Below are 22,695 nucleotides of genomic sequence, written 5' to 3'. Positions count from 1 at the left end.
ACCAAGGACGCCCCTGTACGGTGATATCTGAATGATGGGCGCAGCTACAGGCATCATTCAGATATCACCGTCTTCAGCCGCCGATTCTGTGCACGATAAGAACGATCATAGTGGCAGTTCCGCCGCTTGATCGTTCTTAGAGGCAGCGGGAGGGGACGTCGTCCCCCCCTCTCCCGCCGCCACCCGGTGCTTATCCGGGCTCTCCCGTGCCATCAGGGCCCCGGAGAGCGAATCGGCCGGCGCTGGCTGGAAACCATAGAGATGACTGGTGACTAGATGGTCACCAGTCATCTCTATGACCGTCGGAGGCCCGGGCGCGACGTTATGACGTCACGTCCGGTACCCGGAAGTAAACAAAGCCACAATCGTGGCTGTCGGCATGTAATCGGCGATTTTTATTTTCATGCTTGTAAGCCTGAAAGAGAGATGTGAGGTCTTATTGACCCCACATCTCTCCATAAAGAGGACCTGTCACACTGATCCTATTACAAGGGATGTTTGCATTCCTTGTATTAGGAATAAATGCGATCAAAAATAAAAAAAATAAAAAAAAAGTGTAAAAATAAAAAATAAATAAGTAAAATAAAAAAGATTTTTTTTTCAAAACGCCCCTGTCACCGTTATCTCGCATGAAGAAGGGAACACGCATGCAGGACCCGCCCACATATGTAAACGCGTTCAAACCCCACATGTGAGGTATCGTCGCGTGCGTTCGAGCGTGTGCAACAATTCTAGCACTAGACCTCCTCTGAAACTCTAAACTGGTAACCTGTAAAAAAATTTAAAGCGTCACCTATGGAAATTTTTAAGTACCGAAGTTTGGCGCCATTCCATGAGTGTGCGCAATTTTAAAGCGTGACATGTTGGGTATCTATTTACTCGGCGTAACATCATCTTTCACATTATACAAAAACATTGGGCTAACTTTACTGTTTTGTTGTTTTTTAATTCATGAAACTGTTTTTTTCCCAAAAAAGGGGTTTAAAAAATTATTGCGCAAATACCGTGCGAGAAAAAAAGTTGCGATGACCGCCATTTTATTCCCTAGGGTGTCTGCTAAAAAAAAATATATATAATGTTTGGGGGTTCTGATTAATTTTCTAGCAAAAAAATTGAGATTTTTTTACATGAAGGAGAGAAGTGCCAAAATTGGCCAGGTGGTTAATAAAACTTCCCATTTTTATGACCCGCCTTACTTTAGACCCAGTGATGTGATAAACAAGGGGCTCTGTGCTTCTCTATGCAATGCAGGAAGATCGCTCGATGAACTGAGGGCCGTTTGTAGGTCTCCTTTAACCACTTCGGCCCCCGGAGGACTTGACTGCCAAATGACCGAGCCACTTTTTGTGCGATTCGGCACTGCGTCGCTTAAACTGACAATTGCGCGGGCACGCAACATGACTCCCAAACAAAATTGGCGTCCTTTTTTCCCCACAAATAGAGATTTTTTTTGGTGGTATTTGATCGCCTCTGCGGTTTTTATTTTTTGCGCTATAAACAAAAATAGAGCGACAATTTTGAAAAAAAAACACTATTACTTTTTGCTATAATAAATATCCCAATTTAAAAAAGAATTTCTTCCTCAGTTTAGGCCGATACGTATTCTTCTACATATTTGTGGTAAAAAAAAAATCGCAATAAGCGTTTGGTTTGCGCAAAATTTATAGCGTCTACAAAATAGGTTATAGATTTATGGCATTTTTATTGAATTTTTTTACTAGTAATGGCGGCGATCTGCGATTTTTATCGGGAGTGCCACATTGCGGCAGACACATCGGAATCTTTTGACACCATTTTTGGACCATTCACATTTATACAGCGATCGGTGCTATTAAAATGCACTGATTACTGTGTAAATGTGGCTGACAGGGAAGGAGTTAACACTAGGGGGGCAATCAAGGGGTTAATTGTCCTAGGGATCGATTCTAACTGTAGGGGGAGGGGACTCACAAGGGGAGGAGGCCGATCGGTGTTCCTCTGTACTGGGAACACACCATCGGTCTCCTCACCTCTCACAGGACGTGGATCTGTGTGTTTAAACACGCAGATCCACAGTCCTGCTGTGTTAACGGGCAATCGAGGGTGCCCGGCGGACATGGCGGCGGCCGGGCATGCGCATTGGGTCCTGAAGGATGCAGTGAGCGCGCGCGCTCTCTACAATACCGAGGACGTCATATGACGGAGGGTTCCTGCCGCCGTCATATGATAATGCCTCGGGTGGCAAGTGGTCAAATAAAACTTCCCATTTTTATGACCTGCCTTACTTTAGACCCAGTGATGTGATAAACAGGGGCTCTGTGCTTCTCTATGCAATGCAGGCAAGATCGCTCAATGAACTGAGGTCCGTTAGTAGGTCCCCTTTAGAGAAAGCCGGAAAGGGTTACCTTCTGATGGGGATAGAGAGACACTGGGTCTGGCCAAAGGACCGGCTGTTCTCGGCCTTCTGGCTAAGATCAGGTGTGGTTCCTGTCTTCGTCAGTCTTTTGGGAAAGAGCACTGGCCCCCTCCGTCCTGGAAGGGGGGTCGGTTAGTACTTCCTGAATGTAATTTGGCGGGAATGGTGGGGGGCGATGGGGGAGCCTTTTCCTCCTGGGTTGAATCTGGCTTTGGCTTGTCCCCAGTTGTAGGCAGGGCTGGACTGGGACAAAAATTTGGCCCTGGACTTCATCTAGACTGGCCCACTATGACAGGTCTCTCCCACAGCGGCCGGAGAACTCCCGCACCCCCCCGGCCACCCAAGCACCCTCTCCCCCTTCACTAGCCACTCTCTATTCGAGTAGAACGGCTGGTACTGGTACTCTTATAGGCAGTACCAGTGGGGAAGCTAGACATTATTTCACCCGGGGCAAAGAATCAGTTTGGTGCCCCCCCTTATGGGACAAGATTAGGCAGAAGTGAGAAACTTCCAGGCCTCTGTCACTGAAGCCGGCCCACTGAGCCATCGGCCCACCGGGAAACTCCCTGTAGTCCCAATGGCCAGTCCATCCCTGGTTGTAGGCAAGGATCTCCCTAAGCTCTCTAAATTCTGCCGCCTTCCTGGTGGGGATGGGGCTGCACTGGTCTGGCTGATGGGCCGGGTTCGAAAGAAGCCCTGGTGTATGTGCCCCTGGAGTGGCAGTCCAGGGGTGCCATAAACTCAGTGAATGAGGGTCATTCTGTGTTTCGGCACCACGGTCACTACACTTCCCACACCTTTTTTCGCACTTGCCTCCTGGGCCGGGGCCTTTTGGCTGTGACCGGAGGAGTTTTTGATTCCTCGCTGGAGGGCCAGCCATTGTTCCACACAATGGTCTCCTCTTCTCTTCTCTCTTCCTTAAGCTACTGCATACCACACACACAATGCTTGGAGCTCTGGGCTGCACCCAAGACTTCTGGTTTCCTACAGCCCTCCTCTGCTGATGTCACTTCTCCTCTTCTGGATTCTGAGAGAACACTGTTGCTTATTCTGTCTAAAATAAAGGGGGATTTTATATTCTGACCTGAATTTCAGGTGTTCATGTGTATGACTCCATTCTCCGTCATTGTCTTTCAGGTGTTTAAGACCAAGGCCGTCATGCTGGCCGAGAAGCTCCTACCGGCTTTTAACACACCAACAGGAATCCCCTGGGCTATGGTGAACCTGAAGAGGTAGGTATCATTAGGGGGACCCCGGCAGAGACTCGTCAGCACTGAAAGAGGGGAAAGTTTACTGTCTTGGTACCCAATCAGCTTCCAGGATATTTTTAGAGCAGCTAAAATAACAGTCAAATGACTTGTATTGGGGATAAAGGGAAACTGAACTAGTGTGATGTGGTACAAAACCTCTTCTAGTAATGCAAGAGAAGTGTTCCCAGACACACCCACTGCTTCTTCCATACAAGCCTGATGGCTGGTTAGGGGGGAATCTGGTAGGGGTGATTGGGAGCAAAGTGGGGGTGCTCTGGTAGGTTGACAAGCTGGGAAGTCGGGGATGGGGGGTGCTCATGTCAGGTGATCAAAGCTGGGAAGACTGTGCTGGTAGAATGTGGGTGGGGGGCTTTGCTAAGGTGATGAGCAGTGGCGGCTGGTGATCAAAATTGGGGAGGGGGCGTCAAACAGACCTGGCCCCCTCACTCGCATCAGCAAACCCCCCCACCGGGCTCGGTATGTGGCGATCCTCGCACTTCCACCACCCTACCCCGTGCATGGCCTCCTTACCTTATACAGCGAAAGTTGCGGGGAGGAGGACGAGGTGGTGGTGCACTGCTGAATCAATCCAGAGTAGGGCTCTAGGAAAGATTGCCGGGGGCCAACACTTCTCCTCCCGGCCAAACAGGAGGCGTCTTAAGACTCCCAGGAAATCGGGTCTCAAGAGCCGCTTCTTGATTGGTCGGGAGGAGAAGCAGGAAGACATTAGCGAATATTAATTTGCTAATGTCACACAAGTGGGTGGGCTCGGGGGAACAGAGCTCTACCGCCAGAGCACACCTTTTTTTTAAGCCAATTAGATCCTTCTGGTCTAATCACGTGCTTAAAAAAAAAAAACACATTGAAATCCATGCGTCCTGCACCCCGCATGTAGTTTAGGGGGTCAGACAAATAAGGGGGGCGGAGCCCCTAATGGACAAGCCATCGCTGGTAATGAGAGCTGGGAAGGCTGTACTGACATAGTGGGGGTAGGGCTGGCAGAGTGGAGGGGCTCTGATAGGGTGATGAGAGATGGGGAGGCTGTGCTGGCAGAGCGGGGGGCTGTGATAGGGTGATGAGAGCTGGGGAGGCTGTGCTGGCAGAGTGGGGGGCACTGATAGGGTGATGAGAGCTGGGAAGGCTGTGCTGGCAGAGTGGGGGCTCTGATAGGGTGATGAGAGCTGGGAAGGCTGTGCTGGCAGAGTGGGGGCTCTGCATACAAATTATACTGGTAGGGACCTGTAGAGAGGTCTCCTGTGCCATGTCCACACTGCCATCTCTTACCAGGTATATTACATGATGCCTTCTCTTTCCAGTGTAGTTTGCCAGAACTCTTCCTCCAGTTCTGTCCACCTCTCTATCATTATTGTGTATCTGTTGTTCAGCGATCACTTGTCCTAACTCTGGTACCACCAGACATTGTATTGCTGTGTAAAGTCTCACTGTTGTTCTTTGCTCCCTCTAGTGGTGTTGGCAGGAACTGGGGCTGGGCATCGGCTGGCAGCAGTATCCTGGCAGAATTTGGGACGCTCCATATGGAGTTTGTACACCTCACCTACCTAACGGGGAACCCTGTATACTACAACAAGGTGGGTCTTTGCTGTGATTTAGCAACCAAAGAGTTCTTTGGCTTTAGATACCATTTTTATTTTATTTATCAAAACTCTGATACAACAAAAGAGGAAAGAAAAGTGAAAACAAGGATTGTGCCATTTTTTTTTTTTTATATATAATTTGCTTTTTTATAAATAATAAAAAAATGTATATATATATTTTTTTTATAATTTCTTTCTATATATATATATATATATATATATATATATACATACATACATACATACATACATACATACATACATACATTTATTTTTTATTTGTTTTTTAAATGACAAATTATTTATAAAAAAAAAAAAATTGCCCAGAGTAACCTTTAAATGTCATCCAGTCATCTCCAGGTCGGTCCACAACTCTGTCAATCGCACTCCTTGAGTGCTGGCACAACTATGTAGCATAAGCAAAAAGAGAACCCCTGACAGCCGCACTCCATTATAGAACCTTTATTGTACTTTGTTAACCACTTCAGCCCTGGAGGATTTGGCTGCCCAATGACAGGGGCCATTTTTTGCGATTCGGCACTGCGTCGCTTTAACTGACAATTGCGCGGTCGTGCAAGATGGCTCCCAAAACAAAATTGATGTCCTTTTTTTCCCTCACAAATAGCTTTATTTTGGTGGTATTTGATCATCTCTGTGGTTTTTATTTTTTGCGCTATAAACAAAAATAGAGCGACAATTTTAAAAAAAAAGCAATATTTTTTACTTTTTGCTATAAATATCCCCCAAAAAAATTATAAAAAAAGCCATCCCCCCCCCCCCCCCCTCAATTTAGGCCGATACGTATTCTACATTTTTTTGGTAAAAAAAAATTGAAACGTATATTGATTGGTTTGCGCAAAAGTTATAGCATCTACAAAATGGGGGGTAGATTTATGGCATTTTTTTTTCTTACTAGTAATGGCGGCGATCTGCGATTTTTATCGTGACTGCGACATTGTGGCGGACACATCGGACACTTTTGACCCTATTTTGGGACTATTGTCATTTATACAGCGATCAGTGCTTTAAAAATGCACTGATTACTGTGTAAATGACACTGGCAGGGAAGGGGTTAACCACTAGGGGTTGAGGAAGTGTGAGTTAAGTGTGTCCTAGGGAGTGATTCTAATTGTTAGGGGGCGTGGCTTACTGTGACACGATATTGATCACTGCTCCCGATGACAGGGAGCAGTAAATCTCTGTCCTGTCACAAGGAAGAGCAGTAAAAAAAGATTGTCTCTGGACAGCCACACTCTGAACAAATTGTAGCCTTTTATTAAAAGAAGGACAGCACTACAAGTCACAGCAAAATAAAATAAAACCTGACTCTGACGCGTTTCGCACTGAAACTAGTGGTTAGTCATAGCTGTCACAAGGCAGAACAGGGAAATGAAACACAGTCATTTCCCTGTTCTGCAGCTCCGTGACATGATCGTGGGCCACCGGTGGACATCGAGTCAGCGGGACCCACAGGCACGGTGACGGAGCTCGCGGCAGGGGCGTACGGCGGCGTGCAAATTCAAAGAGACGTACAGGTACGTCCCTTTGCGCAGCCGTGCCATTCTGCCGACGTAAATGTTTTGTGCGGCGGTCGGCAAGCGGTTAAACACTCAGCAATCACAGTAAGCAGGGGGTAGAACTGACGCGTTTCACGCCTCCGCTTAGTCATAACAAATCCAACTCGATATAAAATAAATAAATCGCCAATGGCTGTAAACCATCAATACACAAGTGGACATTAAAAGAACCCTTGCAGATATTAAAAACAAAAAAATCTTTGTAACAAAAAAAACGTAATAATACAACGTATCAAACGATGACTCCTGCTCACTGCGAGGTATAATAAAGGTTCTATATTGGAGGGCTGCTGTACAAATGTCATCCAATCAGAGGTTACCTCTACCTAAAGGTGACTGTCGCAAGGATCATGCTAAATCTTTACTCACAATAGGTAATCGTTATTATTTTCCCATAACAAAGGATTTCTGCAGGTTTGTTGCGCTCAGTGGAATTCTTTAATTCTTCACATATTTATCTACCTTTTTTATTTCATCAAATGTCGGGGAGTGTGTGGGGGAGATCGTGTCACACAGCAAGGCCGTGCCAACAGGAGCTGGTAGAGAAATGGAGACAGATTTACTATAATACTGCAGCTTGATTTATACATTTTTAACAAACGCGATGCATCTTCCCACGCTTCAAGGGAATAACATGTTTGCATCAGAACGGCTACTAATATTAAAATTAAAACAAGGTCTAATGTAACAATTGTAGCCATCAGCACCTCCAGAGTGAATAAATCTTGCAGCAATATATAGATATCCCACTGTCAGCCGAGTTCTCAGAAATACAAGGGTATGCTTTATTACAACATATAAAACCATTTCTACAGGTGTCTACCTCATATCGCAATGGTAAGGCCTATTGGATAGGCATCCTTCATAGTATACTTGATGGTCCTAATGACCTTTATGTTCATTCATGTGACAGTGTTGCACCTTGTCATGGACTGCGTAGAATCTGGTGCCATCCAGGAATATTACCCATGCAGCTGAGCAGCTCTGGAATATCTGTTCTGAGTGGAGAAAACTGGTTTTGCATAACTCTTGGACTGTGTCCAGGAGTTCAGGAATTTGCAACTTTCTCCAGTATTGATAAACCTGGATTGGGCCCTGGAGCCCAGGGGCTTTGTAGAGACTGTAGAAGAATGCATCCTCAAACCCTGAAGTTTTCTATAGGATTGATAACCCCTGGATTGGGCCCTGGAGCCCAGGGGCTTTGTAGAGGCTGTAGAAGCATGCATCCTCAAACCCTGCAGTTTTCTATAGGATTGATAAACCCTGTATTGGGCCCTGGAGCCCAGGGGCTTTGTAGAGGTTGGCGAAGAATGCATCCTCAAACCCTGCAGTTTTCTATAGGATGGATAAACCCTGGATTGGGCCCTGGAGCCCAGGGGCTTTGTAGAGGCTGTAGGAGGACGCATCCTCAAACCCTGCAGTTTTCTATAGGATTGATAAACCCTGGATTGGGCCCTGGAGCCCAGGGGCTTTGTAGAGGCTGTAGAAGAATGCATCCTCAAACCCTGCAGTTTTCTATAGGATGGATAAACCCTGGATTGGGCCCTGGAGACCAGGGGCTTTGTAGAGGATGGCGAAGGATGCATCCTCAAACCCTGCAGTTTTCTATAGGATGGATAAACCCTGGATTGGGCCCTGGAGCCCGGGGGTTTTGTAGAGGCTGTAGAAGGATGCATCCTCAAACCCTGCAGTTTTCTATATGATGGATAAACCCTGGATTGGGCCCTGGAGCCCGGGGGCTTTGTAGAGGCTGGAGAAGGATGCATCCTCAAACCCTGCAGTTTTCTCCAGGATTGACAACTCCTGGATTGGGTCCTCGAGCCCAGGGGCTTTGTAGTAGATGGGGAGAGAAGAAGCCTCCAACGCTGTTGTTTTCTCCAGGATTGATGACTTCTGGTTTAGGTCCTGGAGCCCAGGGGCTTTGTAGAGGATGGGGTGGATGAAGCCTCCAATTTTGCAATTTTTCCCAGGATTGATGACTGCTGGATTGGGTCATGGAGCCCAGGGGCTTTGCAGGGGATAGGGAGGGATAAAGACGCCAATCCTGTTTTTCTCTAGGATTGGATCTTGGAGCCCAGGGCCTTTGTAGTGGTTGGGGAGAGATGGAGCCTCCAATTTTGCAATTTTCCTCAGGATTGATAACTCCTGGTTTGGGTCCTGGAGCCCATGGGCTTTATAGAGATTGGGGAGGGATGAAGCCTCCAACCTTGCAGTTTTCTCCAGGATTGACTTCTGAATTGGGTCCTGGAGGTCAGGGGCTTTATAGAGAATGGGGTGGGATGAAGCCACCAATTATGCAATTTTCCCCAGGATTGATAACTCCTGGTTTTGGTCCTGGAGCCCAGGGGCTTTGTAGAGGATGGAGAAGGATGCATCCTCAAACCCTGCAGGATTGATAACTCCTGGATTGGGTCCTGGAGCCCAGAGAATTTGTAGTGGATGGGGAGAGAAGAAGCCTCCAACACTGCCGTTTTCTCCAGGATTGATGACTTCTGGATTGGGTCCTGAAGCCCAGGGGCTTTGTAGAGTCTGGGATGGAATGGGATGAAACCTCCAATTTTGCAATTTTACCCTGGATTGATAACTGCTGGATTGGGTCATGGAGCCCATTGGCTTTGCAGAGGATGGGGAGGGATGAAGACACCAATCCTGTAGTTTTTCTCCAGGATTGGGTCCTGGAGCCCATGGGCTTTGTAGTCGTTGGGGAGAGAGAGAGCCTCCAACACTGCAGTTTTCTCCAGGATTGATGACTTCTGGATTGGGTCCTGGAGCTCAGGGGCTTTGTAGAGTTTGGGGTGGGATGAAGCCTCCAATTTTGCAATTTTCCCTAGGATTGATAACTCCTTGTATCCCAGGATTGATAACTCCTGCTTTGGGTCCTGGAGTCCATGGGTTGTAGAGGAGGGGGAAGGGTGCATTCTCAAATTCTGCAGTTTTCTCCAGGATTAATAACTCCTGGATTGGGTCCTGCAGCCCAGAGGCTTGTAGTGGTTGGAAAAAGATGAAGCATCCAATTTTTTCCCAGGATTGATAACTGCTGGATTTGGTTCCTGAAGCTCAAGGGCATTGTAAAGGATGATGAGGGAAGCCAATCCTTTAGTTTTCTCCAGGATTGAGTCCTGGAGCTCAGGGGCTTTGTAGAGACTGGAGAGGCATACAGCCTACAACCCTGCAGTTTTTTTTCCAGCATTGATAACTCCTAAATTGGATCCTGGAGCCCATGGGCTTTGTAGAGGTTGGAGAGAGATGAAGCCTCCAGCCCTGCAGTCTTCTGCAGGATTGATAACTCATCAATTGGGTACTGGGGCTCAGGGGCCTTATATAGGATAAGGAGGATTGAAGCCTCCAACCCTGCAGTTTTCTTTAGGCTTGATAACTTCAGGGTGGGGTTGGGTCCTGGAGCTTAGGGGCTATATATAGTATGGGGTTGGGTGAAGCCTCCAACTCTACAGTTTTATCCAGAATTGATAACTTCTGGAAATAGGTCCTAGAGCCCAGAGTTTTTTTAGAGACTGGGAATGAAGCCTCCGTCTGTGGGTCCATATTTTGAGGGTGACCAGCATTCTGATTGTACAGGTGTGTACAGCCATTATAGTATGAGGGCTGACTATGGTTCAGGGCTCCACCCTCCCGAGGACACCACTGTGCTTCCAGGGAGCAACGGGTGCATGGACACACAAGGAGCATGCGTCTGTCTGCACTCACCTGCCAACTCCTGGACTTACAATTGCTGCAGGATCAGCGTGTGAAGACCGTTGTGTTCTGGATTGAGAGTCTTATGTTCCAGGCTGAGAGCCAGTGTAGCCCCAGGTAGGTTGCTTTTATAAACCGGAGGCCGTTTTTTTGTTTGCTGTATAAATGTGAACCTTTGTGTGGGAATCTTACTGGAGGGAATTTTTACTTCTGAATAAAAGTGGGCAACGAAAGCCTTGAAAACGACTCCGGCGATTGGACTGAAGTTTTTGGAAAAGAAGCAGAACCCCCCCACACTACTTTGGCAAATCGTAATCCACAAATAGAAGTTCCATCAAGATAGGCTATGGTCTAAAAATACAAAAAAGGAGGGTCCCAAAAGGTGACCCAAGGCCGGACTTTGACGGCACAGTAAACAATGAGGATATTAGAAAAAATAGGACTTTTTGTACTCGCCGTAAAATCCTTTTCTCTGTCGTCCATGGACGGACACAGCCTCTGTAAATCATGACTTGTGGGTTATGCCCCTGTTCTATAGGAGAAGACTCCTCCCCTATAGAACAGGAACATAACCCACAAGTCAAGATTTACAGAGGCTGTGTCCGTCCATGGACGAAAAGAGAAATAGTATTTATTGGGATATACAAACATACATGGTAAAAAAGGAACATGCAAAAAGATTTAAAAAAAAAACATAAACATAAAAAAACATGGTATATGATGTGAGCCCTAGTGCGTCAACACGTTTCGTCGTTGAGATTCCTCAGGATCCATTCGGGATTCGTTGGGTACAACTGAGTGTGGTTTTTTTTTTGTATATTACATTTTTTTGTTTTTTTTTATTTTGTGTGTGTGTGTGTGTATATATATATATATATATATATATATATATATATATATATATATATATATATATATATATATATATATATATATATATATATATATATATATATGTATAACATATACTTACCTGCTCTATGTAATGAAATTGCACAGAGCAGCCCGGATCCTCCTCTTCTCAGGTCCCCCTCTACTGCCATGTGACCCCCCACCCGCCCTCTCTACTGCCATGTGCCCCCCCCACAGCAAGCAGCTTGCTGTGGGGGGCACACAAGTAGGAATGCTGCAGAGCCCCTCCATCTCCTGATTTGGCTCACTGGCTGTGATTCAATGCTGCCGGAAGCTAATCAGAAGTGCAAGTTGGGGGGCTGGGGGGGGGGTGTATGTGCACACAGAAGTTTTTTTACCTTTATGCATAGAATGGCACCTTTACAACCACTTTAAGGCCCACACGCCGCACATAAATGGCACTGGGGGCCCCAATGTTTCTGTGCTGAGAGCGAGCTCCATGTGTGTTCCCAGTACAGAGACTGGCGGCCCTCCAGTTGATGCAAAACTACAAGTCCCATCATGCCTGTGGGAGTCATACTTGTAACTGTCAGCCTTGCAATGCCTCATGGGACTTGTTTTTTTTTTAGTTTTTCAAAAGCTGGAGGGTGGCCAGTTTCATCTCCCTGATTCAGAGGGAAGGTCCGCTTGATGGTACAATAGATGCAGATCTGATTTTGATCCAATTTGCTTGATAAACCCCCTTCAATGTGTATGAATGTCCCAGCGTGACTCTCTGCCTTTCTACAGGTCATGCACATCAGAAAACTCCTGCAGAAGATGGACCGTCCCAACGGGCTTTACCCAAACTACCTAAACCCCAGGACCGGGCGATGGGGGCAGCGTAAGTGTCCGTCCCTCCATGTCATCTCCTGATGATCAGATCACCCGCTGCATTTAGTTAAATCTTTACAATCTGGCACTGGCTGGGAAGGGGTTAACATCTAGGGGTGATCAAAGGGGTTAAATGTGTGTCTAACTCTGTGTAATGCGTGAGATGTGTGCCGCTTTTGTTTAGCAGGTAATAAAAAAACGCCCCCTTAACAGGCACGCCCCCTTACCAGGCGTGCCCCTTTCCCCCTTACCAGGCGTGCCCCTTTCCCCCTTACCAGGCGTGCCCCTTTCCCCCCATACCAGGCGTGCCCCTTTCCCCCCATACCAGGCGTGCCCCTTTCCCCCCATACCAGGCGTGCCCCTTTCCCCCCATACCAGGAGTGCCCCTTTCCCCCATACCAATCACGTCCCTTTTCCCCCTTAACAGGCGCGCCCCCTTAACAGGCGCGCCCCCTTCCCCCTTAACAGGCGCACCCCCTACCGCCTTACCAGGCGCGCCCCCTTACCAGGCGCGCTCCTTTCCCCCTTACCAGAGGCTGCCCCTTACCAGGCGCGCCCCTTTCCCCCTTACCAGGCGTGCCCCGTTCCCCCCTTACCAGGCGCGCCCCGTTCCCCCCTTACCAGGCGCGCCCTGTTCCCTCCATACCAGGCGTGCCCCTTTCCCCCCATACCAATCACGTCCCTTTTCCCCCTTAACAGGCGCGCCCCCTTCCCCCTTAACAGGCGCACCCCCTACCGCCTTACCAGGCTAGCCCCCTTACCAGGCGCGCCCCGTTCCCCCCTTACCAGGCGCGCCCCCTTACCGCGCGTGGTCCGACTTTGATTTGTTATAACACAAGCCAATTAGGTGTGGGCCAATGATTGCGCACCAGCAATCATTACCGGCCACGCGGTTTACGTACTAGGTACGTGATCAAGCGCAGAGAGGCCACTTTGCCGCCACACATCTACGTTAGGCAGCGGTTAAAGAATGTGGTCCAAAAAATAAATGTTGTGTATTAGGGGAGGAGGGGGGGGGGGGGGTGATATGGTGTGAAGATTGTACAAGTCCCAGGAAGTACTGAAGATTTGAATGTTGTCACTTCCTGCAGACCACACCTCTGTCGGCGGATTGGGGGACAGTTTTTACGAGTATCTCCTGAAGGCCTGGCTGGTGTCTGACAAGACGGACACGGACGCTCGGAACATGTATGACAATGCCATCGAAGTGAGTAATATTACATTATACATGTTCAGGGGTTCATCATGATGCTTTGTACTCTTAGCTGAATATCTTACAGTTCAGGAAGTCGTTTTGTTGCTCTTCTTCTGTTGTGGTCCAATGAGAATGAATAATCTTCTGTCCCTCGCTCTGCTCTGCCATAGGCCATCGAGAAGCACCTCGTCCGCAAGTCGAACGGCGGTCTGACCTTTATTGGTGAATGGAAGAACGGTCACCTGGAGAGGAAGATGGGTCACCTGACCTGCTTCGCGGGCGGCATGTTCGCTCTGGGTGCAGATGGGTCACCGGACGACAAGGCCGGACACTACCTTCAGCTGGGGGCGGAGATCGCTCACACGTGTCACGAGTCATATGACAGGACAGGTAATTGTCATCAGAAGGGGTCCTTTCAGAACACACAGATCTGTATACAGTGTCATGTGACCTGCACTGCTGAAGGCCCCTCCCATACACAGATCTGTATACAGTGTCACATGACCTGCACTGCTGATGCAGGTGGCTCCTCTCACAAATATATATATATAATCAGCCCTCAAAAAATCCACTTGCCTGCTCACAAAATGCAAGTGGATTTTGAGGGCTGGCATATGGGCTGCCTGTGGACGGGAGGGGGGGGAGCACCGCCGGCAGCCTGGGTAGGGAACAGCTTTCATTTCAATAGCTGTGTTCCCCGCCGCGCGTCATATACAGCCCCCTCCCCTGTCCGTGCACTTTGATAGACAGATCACCCGTCCCAGGATTGGACGGGTGATCTGTCTATCAAAGTGCCCGGACAAGGGGGAGGGGCTGTATAACCCCGCGCCCGGCGGGGAACACAGCTATTGAAATTAAAGCTGTTCCCTTGCGCGCTGATCAACCAGGCGGCAGCGTCTCTCCTCTCCTTTCTCTTACCATATGGGCCTACACAGTACACAGGTAGGCTGCATTGGGGAGACAGGTGGGGAGACAGAGCTGCATTGGGGAGACAGCTGCATTGGGGACACAGGGCTGCATTGGGGACACAGAGCTGCATTGGGGAGACGGGGCTGCATTGGGGAGACGGGGCTGCATTGGGGAGACGGGGCTGCATTGGGGAGACGGGGCTGCATTGGGGAGACGGGGCTGCATTGGGGAGACGGGGCTGCATTGGGGAGACGGGGCTGCATTGGGGAGACGGGGCTGCATTGGGGAGACGGGGCTGCATTGGGGAGACGGAGCTGCATTGGGGAGACGGGGCTGCATTGGGGAGACGGAGCTGCATTGGGGAGACGGAGCTGCATTGGGGAGACGGGGCTGCATTGGGGACACAGAGCAGCATTGGGGAGACGGGGCTGCATTGGGGAGACGGGGCTGCATTGGGGAGACGGAGCTGCATTGGGGAGACGGAGCTGCATTGGGGACACAGAGCTGCATTGGGGAGACGGGGCTGCATTGGGGAGACGGAGCTGCATTGGGGACACAGAGCTGCATTGGGGAGACGGGGCTGCATTGGGGAGACGGGGCTGCATTGGGGAGACGGAGCTGCATTGGGGAGACGGAGCTGCATTGGGGAGACGGAGCTGCATTGGGGAGACGGAGCTGCATTGGGGAGACGGGGCTGCATTGGGGAGACGGGGCTGCATTGGGGAGACGGGGCTGCATTGGGGAGACGGAGCTGCATTGGGGACACAGAGCTGCATTGGGGAGACGGGGCTGCATTGGGGAGACGGGGCTGCATTGGGGAGACGGGGCTGCATTGGGGAGACGGGGCTGCATTGGGGACACAGAGCTGCATTGGGGAGACGGGGCTGCATTGGGGAGACGGGGCTGCATTGGGGAGACGGGGCTGCATTGGGGAGACGGGGCTGCACATTGGGGAGACGGGGCTGCACATTGGGGAGACGGGGCTGCACATTGGGGAGACGGGGCTGCATTGGGGAGACGGGGCTGCATTGGGGAGACGGGGCTGCATTGGGGAGACGGGGCTGCATTGGGGAGACGGGGCTGCACATTGGGGAGACGGGGCTGCACATTGGGGAGACGTGGCTGCACATTGGGGAGACGTGGCTGCATTGGGGAGACAGGGCTGCACTGGCAGACACATAGCTAAATTGGGGAAACATAGCTGCATTTTTATAACTTAATTCTGCATAAAACATTTAAGTGTCATTTCATGAGATAATTTATGAGGGTGGCATTCGGGGCGGGGCATGATAGGGGTTGGGCGGGGCAACTGGTGGCGAGTAAACCTTGAGGGCCTGGCTAGTAGCTCAGGACTTGAAATTTTGAGCCCTGTGTATATGTGTCGCATGACCTGCACAGTACATGCCAGTAGATAAATGGTCAGGTCTCCTGGGAGTACAGGCCACTGACGCTACAGGATAGGGTTACAAATCACAGGATTGTCCAGCAGAATCCGGGACACTTGCCAGCTTTCCAGGTGCCAGGGGGTGGCGCTAATGTGTTCTGGTGCAGAAAAAAGGTCTGAATGTACAAGTAAAAAAAAAAAAAAAGTAATTCTTCTGTATTTACTTTTAATAAACGTTCTCTCCAACATTAAAGCTGTGCCCCTCCCTCGATGATCAGGTCAGGGGCAATGGCGATCCGTGACACCCGTCCGGCCTATAAAATAATGTATAGTGTGTGCTCCCTCCTCTATAGTGAGAGGAGAATATCATGGCATTTTATGGAAAGACTACAATACCCCCCTCCCTTGTCTTCTCACTCTCCTCTGTTTCTTTGCTGACAGTGTTGAAGTTGGGTCCGGAGGCCTTCAAATTCGAAGGCGGCGCAGAAGCGGTGGCCGTGCGGCAGAACGAGAAGTATTATATCCTGCGCCCGGAGGTCATAGAAACCTACTGGTACATGTGGCGCTTCACCCACGACCCCAAATATCGCGCCTGGGGCTGGGAGGCCGCGCAGGTACACAACCGGCATAAACCAAAACTTTTTTTTATTATTTAAATGTTGTGTAAGCTTTGTGTGTGTGTCACTGTATTCCCAGATTAACAGGAGTTTGTCTCCATCTACAGGCCATTGAGAAGTACTGCAGGGTGAGCGGTGGATTCTCGGGAGTGAAGGACGTCTACTCCTCATCACCAGCCTACGATGACGTCCAGCAGAGCTTCTTCCTCGCTGAGACACTCAAGTGAGTCCCGGGAATTACCGACAACACTTGGGGGGGCGGGGGGTGATTTACTAAAACTGCAGCACTCAGAATCTGGTGCAGCTGTGCATGGGAGCCAATCGGCTTCTAGCTTCAGCTTGTTCAATTAAAATCTGGCGAAAACCTGGAAGCGGATTATGACCACGAGCAAATCAACTTAATACTAGCACCACATCCCTCGATTACTTAAGTATAGAAAGAAGGATTGGGATATTTAAGGTGCAAAATAAATTGGAATAGTATCAGCTATAATGTATAAAAAAAAAATATATATATATATATATATATATATATATATATATATATATATATTAACCGCTTCAGCCCCGGACCAATTTTGCTGGTCAATGACCAGGCCACTTTTTTGCGATTCGGCACTGCGTCGCTTTAACTGACAATTGCGCGGTCGTGCGACGTGGTTCCCAAACAAAATTGATGTCCTTTACTTCCCACAAACAGAACTTTCTTTTGGTGGTATTTGATCACCTCTGCGGTTTTTATTTTTTGCGCTATAAACAAAAATAGAGCGACAATTTTCGAGAAAAAAAAACTATTTTTTTTGCTATAATAAATTTCCCCGAAAAATATCTAAAAAAAAAAACATTTTTTTCCCCCAGTTTAGGCCGATACGTATTCTTCTACATATTTTTGTTAAAAAAAATCGCAATAAGCGTTTGGTTTGCGCAAAAGCTATAGCGTCTACAAAATAGGGGACTGTTTTATGGCATTTTTATTATTATTTTTTTTTTTTTACTAGTAATGGCAGCAATCAACTTTTTTTTATCGTGACTGCGACATTATGGCGGGCACTTTAGACACTTTTGACACCATTGTAATTTTTACGGCGATCAGTGCTATAAAAATGCACTGATTACTGTAAAAATGACACTGGCAGTGAAGGGGTTAACCACTAGGTGGCGCTGCAGTGGTTAAAGGAGATGTAAATGAAAAAAATGTTTCACCTTAATGCTACCTATGCATTAAGGTGAAAAGACATCGCATAACGCCGGCCCCCACTCCGAGCCGCGGTTATACTTACCTGGCCCCTCGAAAGTCCCGCGCGGTCCCGAGATCCTCTTCGCCGCTCAGCCTGGCCACTGATTGGCTGGAGCGGATGGGATTAAGAGCAGCCATTGGCTGGCGCTGCTGTCAATCACATCCAGTGACGCGGCACGCCGAGGGGCGGGGCCGAGTGATACAGCGAGCGGCTATGGCCGCTCACTGTATCACGGGAGCGCGCCCGCAATTAGTGACCACCATGCGAGCTCTCTCATGACTGTGGTGAGTAATTGCGGGGAGGACCAGAGACAGCCGCCGAGGGACCCTAGAAGACGTGGACCGGGGCCGCTCTGTGCGAAACGAACTGCACAGTGGGGGTAAGTATGACATGTTTGTTATTTTTAAACATTTTTTTTCCTGTACAAACGCTTTAGGTGTTCCCTAGGAAGTGATTCCTACTGTTAGGGGGCGTGGCTACACGTGACACGTCACTGATGACCATTCCTGATCACGGGGACCGGTGATCAGTGACAGTGTCACTAGGCAGAATAGGGGAATGCCTTGTTCACAAGCCTTGATTGTTCTGGCCGACTGCAATCGCGGGCCTCAAGTTCCCGGGACCTGCGGCTATACTGGCGAGGAGCGCCCGCCCGCCCGCTGGGCAGCAGATTTAAAAGGACGTACCTGTACGCCAATCTGCCTGCCCGTGCCATTCTGTCGACGTAAATCGTAGTGCGGCGGTCGGCAAGTGGTTAAGGAGTAAAATAAATTGTTAAAACGTAACAATTGGCGAGTACAAATCCAACAGGTTTTTATGGCTACAGCACTATAGAATGGAGTTCCCAACGTGTTTCGCCCATATGTCTGGCTTCTTCAGGGGATGCTGTCCAATTGGAGGTACAAGCCTTCTAGATCTTTTTGAATATTGTTCAATTCCCCACAGAAGGTCACAGATGTCTCGCTGTATCTGAAGAACCTTGTGCTACAGGTGACCATGGGGTGGCATTCAAGGAATCGGAGAAACAAAGTCCTGCAGCGGACTCGATACCAGGGGACAGATGCTGTCTGAACACGCCAAGGCTTGTTTCTAAGACTATCTGGCGTTTAATGGCAGCATGTTTGTCCCTGGACTCCAGCAGCACATGGTTCTCCAGATGCAGATGGACCTATGCGACCTTCAGGTAATCGCAGCCACTCGCATGTAATCTTCCATACTGTGATCGGATTGCTTGTGTCCAAGGCCAATCACTCGCGTGCGATCGCAGCATGAGAGATTCCATGTGATTGGGCACCACTAGCTGCGAGAGCCGGAGGCCTCCCATTGATTTCAGTGGTGCCGCCTCGCAGCCAATCGCAGGAACCCCCAGATACAAGTCCTTTATCCACTTAATCCCCGGATTAAAATGCAGGTAAAGGACCGGGCCCCTTTTTGCGATTCGGCACTGCGTCGCTTTAACTGACAATTGCGCGGTCGAGCGACGTGGCTCCCAAACAAAATTGGCGTCCTTTTTTTCCCACAAATAGAGCTTTCTTTTGGTGGTATTTGATCCCCTCTGTGTTTTTTATTTTCTGCGTTATAAACAAAAATAGAGCGACAATTTTGAAAAAAATGCAATATTTTTTACTTGTTGCTATAATAAATATCCCCCAAAAACATATAAAAAACATATTTTTTCCTCAGTTTAGGCCGATACGTATTCTTCTACCTATTTTTGGTAAAAAAAATCGCAATAAGTGTTTATCGGTTGGTTTGCGCAAAATTCATAGTGTTTACAAAATAGGGGATAGTTTTATTGCATTTTTATAAAAAAAAATTTTTTTTTACTACTAATGGCGGCGATCAGCAATTTTTTTCGTGACTGCGACATTATGGCGGACACTTCGGACAATTTTGACACATTTTTGGGACCATTGTCATTTTCACAGCAAAAAATGCATTTAAATTGCATTCTTTATTGTGAAAATGACAGTTGCAGTTTGGGAGTTAACCACAAGGGGCGCTGTAGGATTTAGTGTACACCTAGTGTGTGTTTACAACTGTAGGGGGGTGTGGCTGTAGGAATGATGTCATCGATCGAGTCTCCCCTATAAAGGGATCACTCGATCGATGCGCCGCCACAGTGAAGCACGGGGAAGCCATGTTTACATACGGCTCTCCTCGTTCTTCAGCTCCGGGGAGCGATTGCGACGGAGCGGCTATAAACAAATAGCCGCGCCGTCGTCCCCGATCGCTCCCCGAGGGAACCCGACCGCCACGTCTAGGCAGGGACGTACAGGTACGCCAATGTGCCTGTACGTGCCATTCTGCCGACGTATATGTACATGCGGCGGTCGGGAAGTGGTTAAGTGGTTATTTGGTATACTCGTATCTGGTGATTTATATTTTTATTTCGTGACTTTTGATTGGATATTGATCTGGGATTTGTTTTGATGATGACTCCACCCCTCTCTGTTTTTTCCCCTTCTACAGGTACCTGTATCTTCTCTTCTCCAGCGACGATCTTCTGCCATTGGACAACTGGGTCTTCAACACAGAAGCTCATCCGTTACCTGTCATCCGCCTGGCCAATAGCACGCTGCCCGGAAGCCATGTGGCACGATAGGACCACCTACCTGGGACCACTTCAGACTTGATGGGGCTTTAACCCCAGCAGACCTCTGTTAACGCGACTGGGGGGGTGACCCTCCTGTCCCCAGGCACAATTCCATTTTATATCATGTATTATTATTATTTTTTTCTTTTATTTGCCGCCGACCAGAACGTTGGAAGGAGGCGCTTCACCGACCAAACTGCTCTGCTTACAAAGGCTGCTATCGCGGGGCTAGGGGGGGGGGGGGTTCAGGGCCAAACAGCAGGGGCTGGGGGCTGTCACAGGGCGTTTTATCATTAGTCACATGTTTTTGCGGCACTTTTCGGCAGATTTTGCACTGCGCGGTGTAACGAGCATTTTTAATATGCGGACACTAAAGACGTTGCCAAGGTTTTTCTTCACGAATCCGGTGACTGGGGCAGAGCCGGCGCCCCTGTGTGGAAGAGAAGTGAACAGCGAGACCCGGTCACATGGAAGGAAGTTCACAGCGGGTCAGCGAGAACATTCAGGCGGAGGGAGGAAGGGTCTCCTCCCTGTAATCCTGCCCCCCCCCCCTCTGAGGCGTTCACTAACCCCCCCCCCTCCCTTTTTATTTCAGTTTGTGGATATTAGCAGCATGAGCAAAGCAAACAAGCAGGGGATTAAAGACATTGTACATAGCCGGCCTGCATTGTGCGTCATTCCCGGCAACACCACCGGGGGTCATCATCATCCATGGAGAATCCCGGGGGCATCATCATCCATGGAGAATCCCGGGGGCATCATCATCCATGGAGAATCCCGGGGTCATCATCATCCATGGAGAATCCCGGGGTCCTCATCATCCATGGAGAATCCCGGGGTCATCATCATCCATGGAGGATCCCGGGGTCATCATCATCCATGGAGAATCCCGGGGTCATCCTCATCCATGGAGAATCCCGGGGTCATCATCATCCATGAAGGATCCCGGGGTCATCATCATCCATGAAGGATCCCGGGGTCATCATCATCCATGGAGAATCCCGGGGTCATCATCATCCATGGAGAATCCCGGGGTCATCATCATCCATGGAGAATCCTGGGGTCATCCTCATCCATGGAGAATCCCGGGGTCATCATCATCCATGGAGAATCCCGGGGTCATCATCATCCATGGAGAATCCCGGGGTCATCCTCATCCATGGAGAATCCCGGGGTCATCATCATCCATGAAGGATCCCGGGGTCATCATCATCCATGAAGGATCCCGGGGTCATCATCATCCATGAAGGATCCCGGGGTCATCATCATCCATGAAGGATCCCGGGGTCATCATCATCCATGGGGAATCCCGGGGTCATCATCATTCATGGAGAATCCCGGGGTCATCATCATCCATGGAGAATCCCGGGGTCATCCTCATCCATGGAGAATCCCGGGGTCATCATCATCCATGGAGAATCCCGGGGTCATCATCATCCATGGAGAATCCCGGGGTCATCATCATCCATGGAGAATCTACTCCTCTTGGAAATAAGAGTGCAAATGCTCTGCGTGGTAACCCATAGCAACCAATCAGCATGTAGCATTTGGTTACTATGAGTTACAGCGCTTTGCATTCTTATTTTGTCACATCTGCATAATATCATCTCTTTACTGTCCAAGAGGAGCTCCATCCCCCCCCCACTCACCATGGGACACATAAAGGGGGGGAGGAGGGGAGGGGCGTCCCACATGTGCACAAGGGATACAATTATGTTCTTGTGTTGGTGTCATGTACTGGAGGGCAGAGAATTATTACCTAATATATTGTTTCATCATTACACAGACAGGAGATGAGAGTGATGACTGACTGCTCACATTTCATGATGGAGAAAAGTATTATACATAAAATAATAATGGCTGAGATTTCTATAGATCTTGGAGAGAGCTCTCTGCCTTCCTCCTCCTCCTCTGCCTCTTCCTCCTCCTCCTCTGCCTCTTCCTCCTCTGCCTCTGCCTCCTCCTCTGCCTCTTCCTCCTCTGCCTCTTCCTCCTCTGCCTCTTTCCCTCTCTCTCTCTCTCTTTTCTCTCTCTCTCTATCCCATCTCCCCCTCCTCTTTTCTTTCTCTCTCTCTCTCTCTCTCTCTCTCTCTCTTTCTCTCTCTTTCTCTCCCTCTTTCCCCTACCTTTCTCCTCTTTCCTCCCCCCCTCTCTCTCTCTCTCTTTCTCTCCCTCTTTCCCCTACCTTTCTCCTCTTTTCTCCCCCCCTCTCTCTCTCTCGCTCTCTCTTTCCCCCCCCCCCCCCCTCTCGCTCTCTCTCTTTCTCTCCCTCTTTCCTCCCCCCCTCTCTCTCTCTCGCTCTTTTTCCTCCCCCCCCCCTCTCTCTCTTTCTCTCTTTCTCTCCCTCTTTCCCCTACCTTTCTCCTCTTTCCTCCCCCCTTCTCTCTCTCGCTCTCTCTTTCCTCCCCCCTTCTCTCTCTCGCTCTCTCTTTCCTCCCCCCCTCTCTCTCTCGCTCTCTCTTTCCTCCCCCCCTCTCTCGCTCTCTCTTTCCTCCCCCCCCTCTCGCTCTCCCTCTTTCTC

General features: G+C 49.1%; 1 protein-coding gene across 1 annotated transcript in view; it reads left to right on the top strand.

The window, feature by feature from the left end:
* The window catches only part of MAN1A2 (mannosidase alpha class 1A member 2), a 50,062-nt gene extending 29,232 nt beyond the window's left edge, over positions 1 to 20,830 (top strand). The window contains exons 5-12 of the mRNA XM_040339226.1: positions 3,533 to 3,627; positions 5,111 to 5,234; positions 12,152 to 12,245; positions 13,327 to 13,442; positions 13,601 to 13,820; positions 16,165 to 16,337; positions 16,448 to 16,563; positions 20,051 to 20,830. Of these exons, the coding sequence (XP_040195160.1) occupies positions 3,533 to 3,627; positions 5,111 to 5,234; positions 12,152 to 12,245; positions 13,327 to 13,442; positions 13,601 to 13,820; positions 16,165 to 16,337; positions 16,448 to 16,563; positions 20,051 to 20,183 (1,071 nt within the window). The 3' untranslated portion in view covers positions 20,184 to 20,830. The remainder of the gene's footprint in view (positions 1 to 3,532; positions 3,628 to 5,110; positions 5,235 to 12,151; positions 12,246 to 13,326; positions 13,443 to 13,600; positions 13,821 to 16,164; positions 16,338 to 16,447; positions 16,564 to 20,050) is intronic.
* The last annotated feature ends 1,865 nt before the right edge of the window (positions 20,831 to 22,695 follow it).

This window comes from Rana temporaria, chromosome 2 (genome assembly GCF_905171775.1).
Source record: "Rana temporaria chromosome 2, aRanTem1.1, whole genome shotgun sequence".
Classification (NCBI taxonomy): domain Eukaryota; kingdom Metazoa; phylum Chordata; class Amphibia; order Anura; family Ranidae; genus Rana; species Rana temporaria.
The sequence above is the reverse complement of the archived record's forward strand: the minus strand, read 5'-3'. Positions and strand labels throughout refer to the sequence as shown.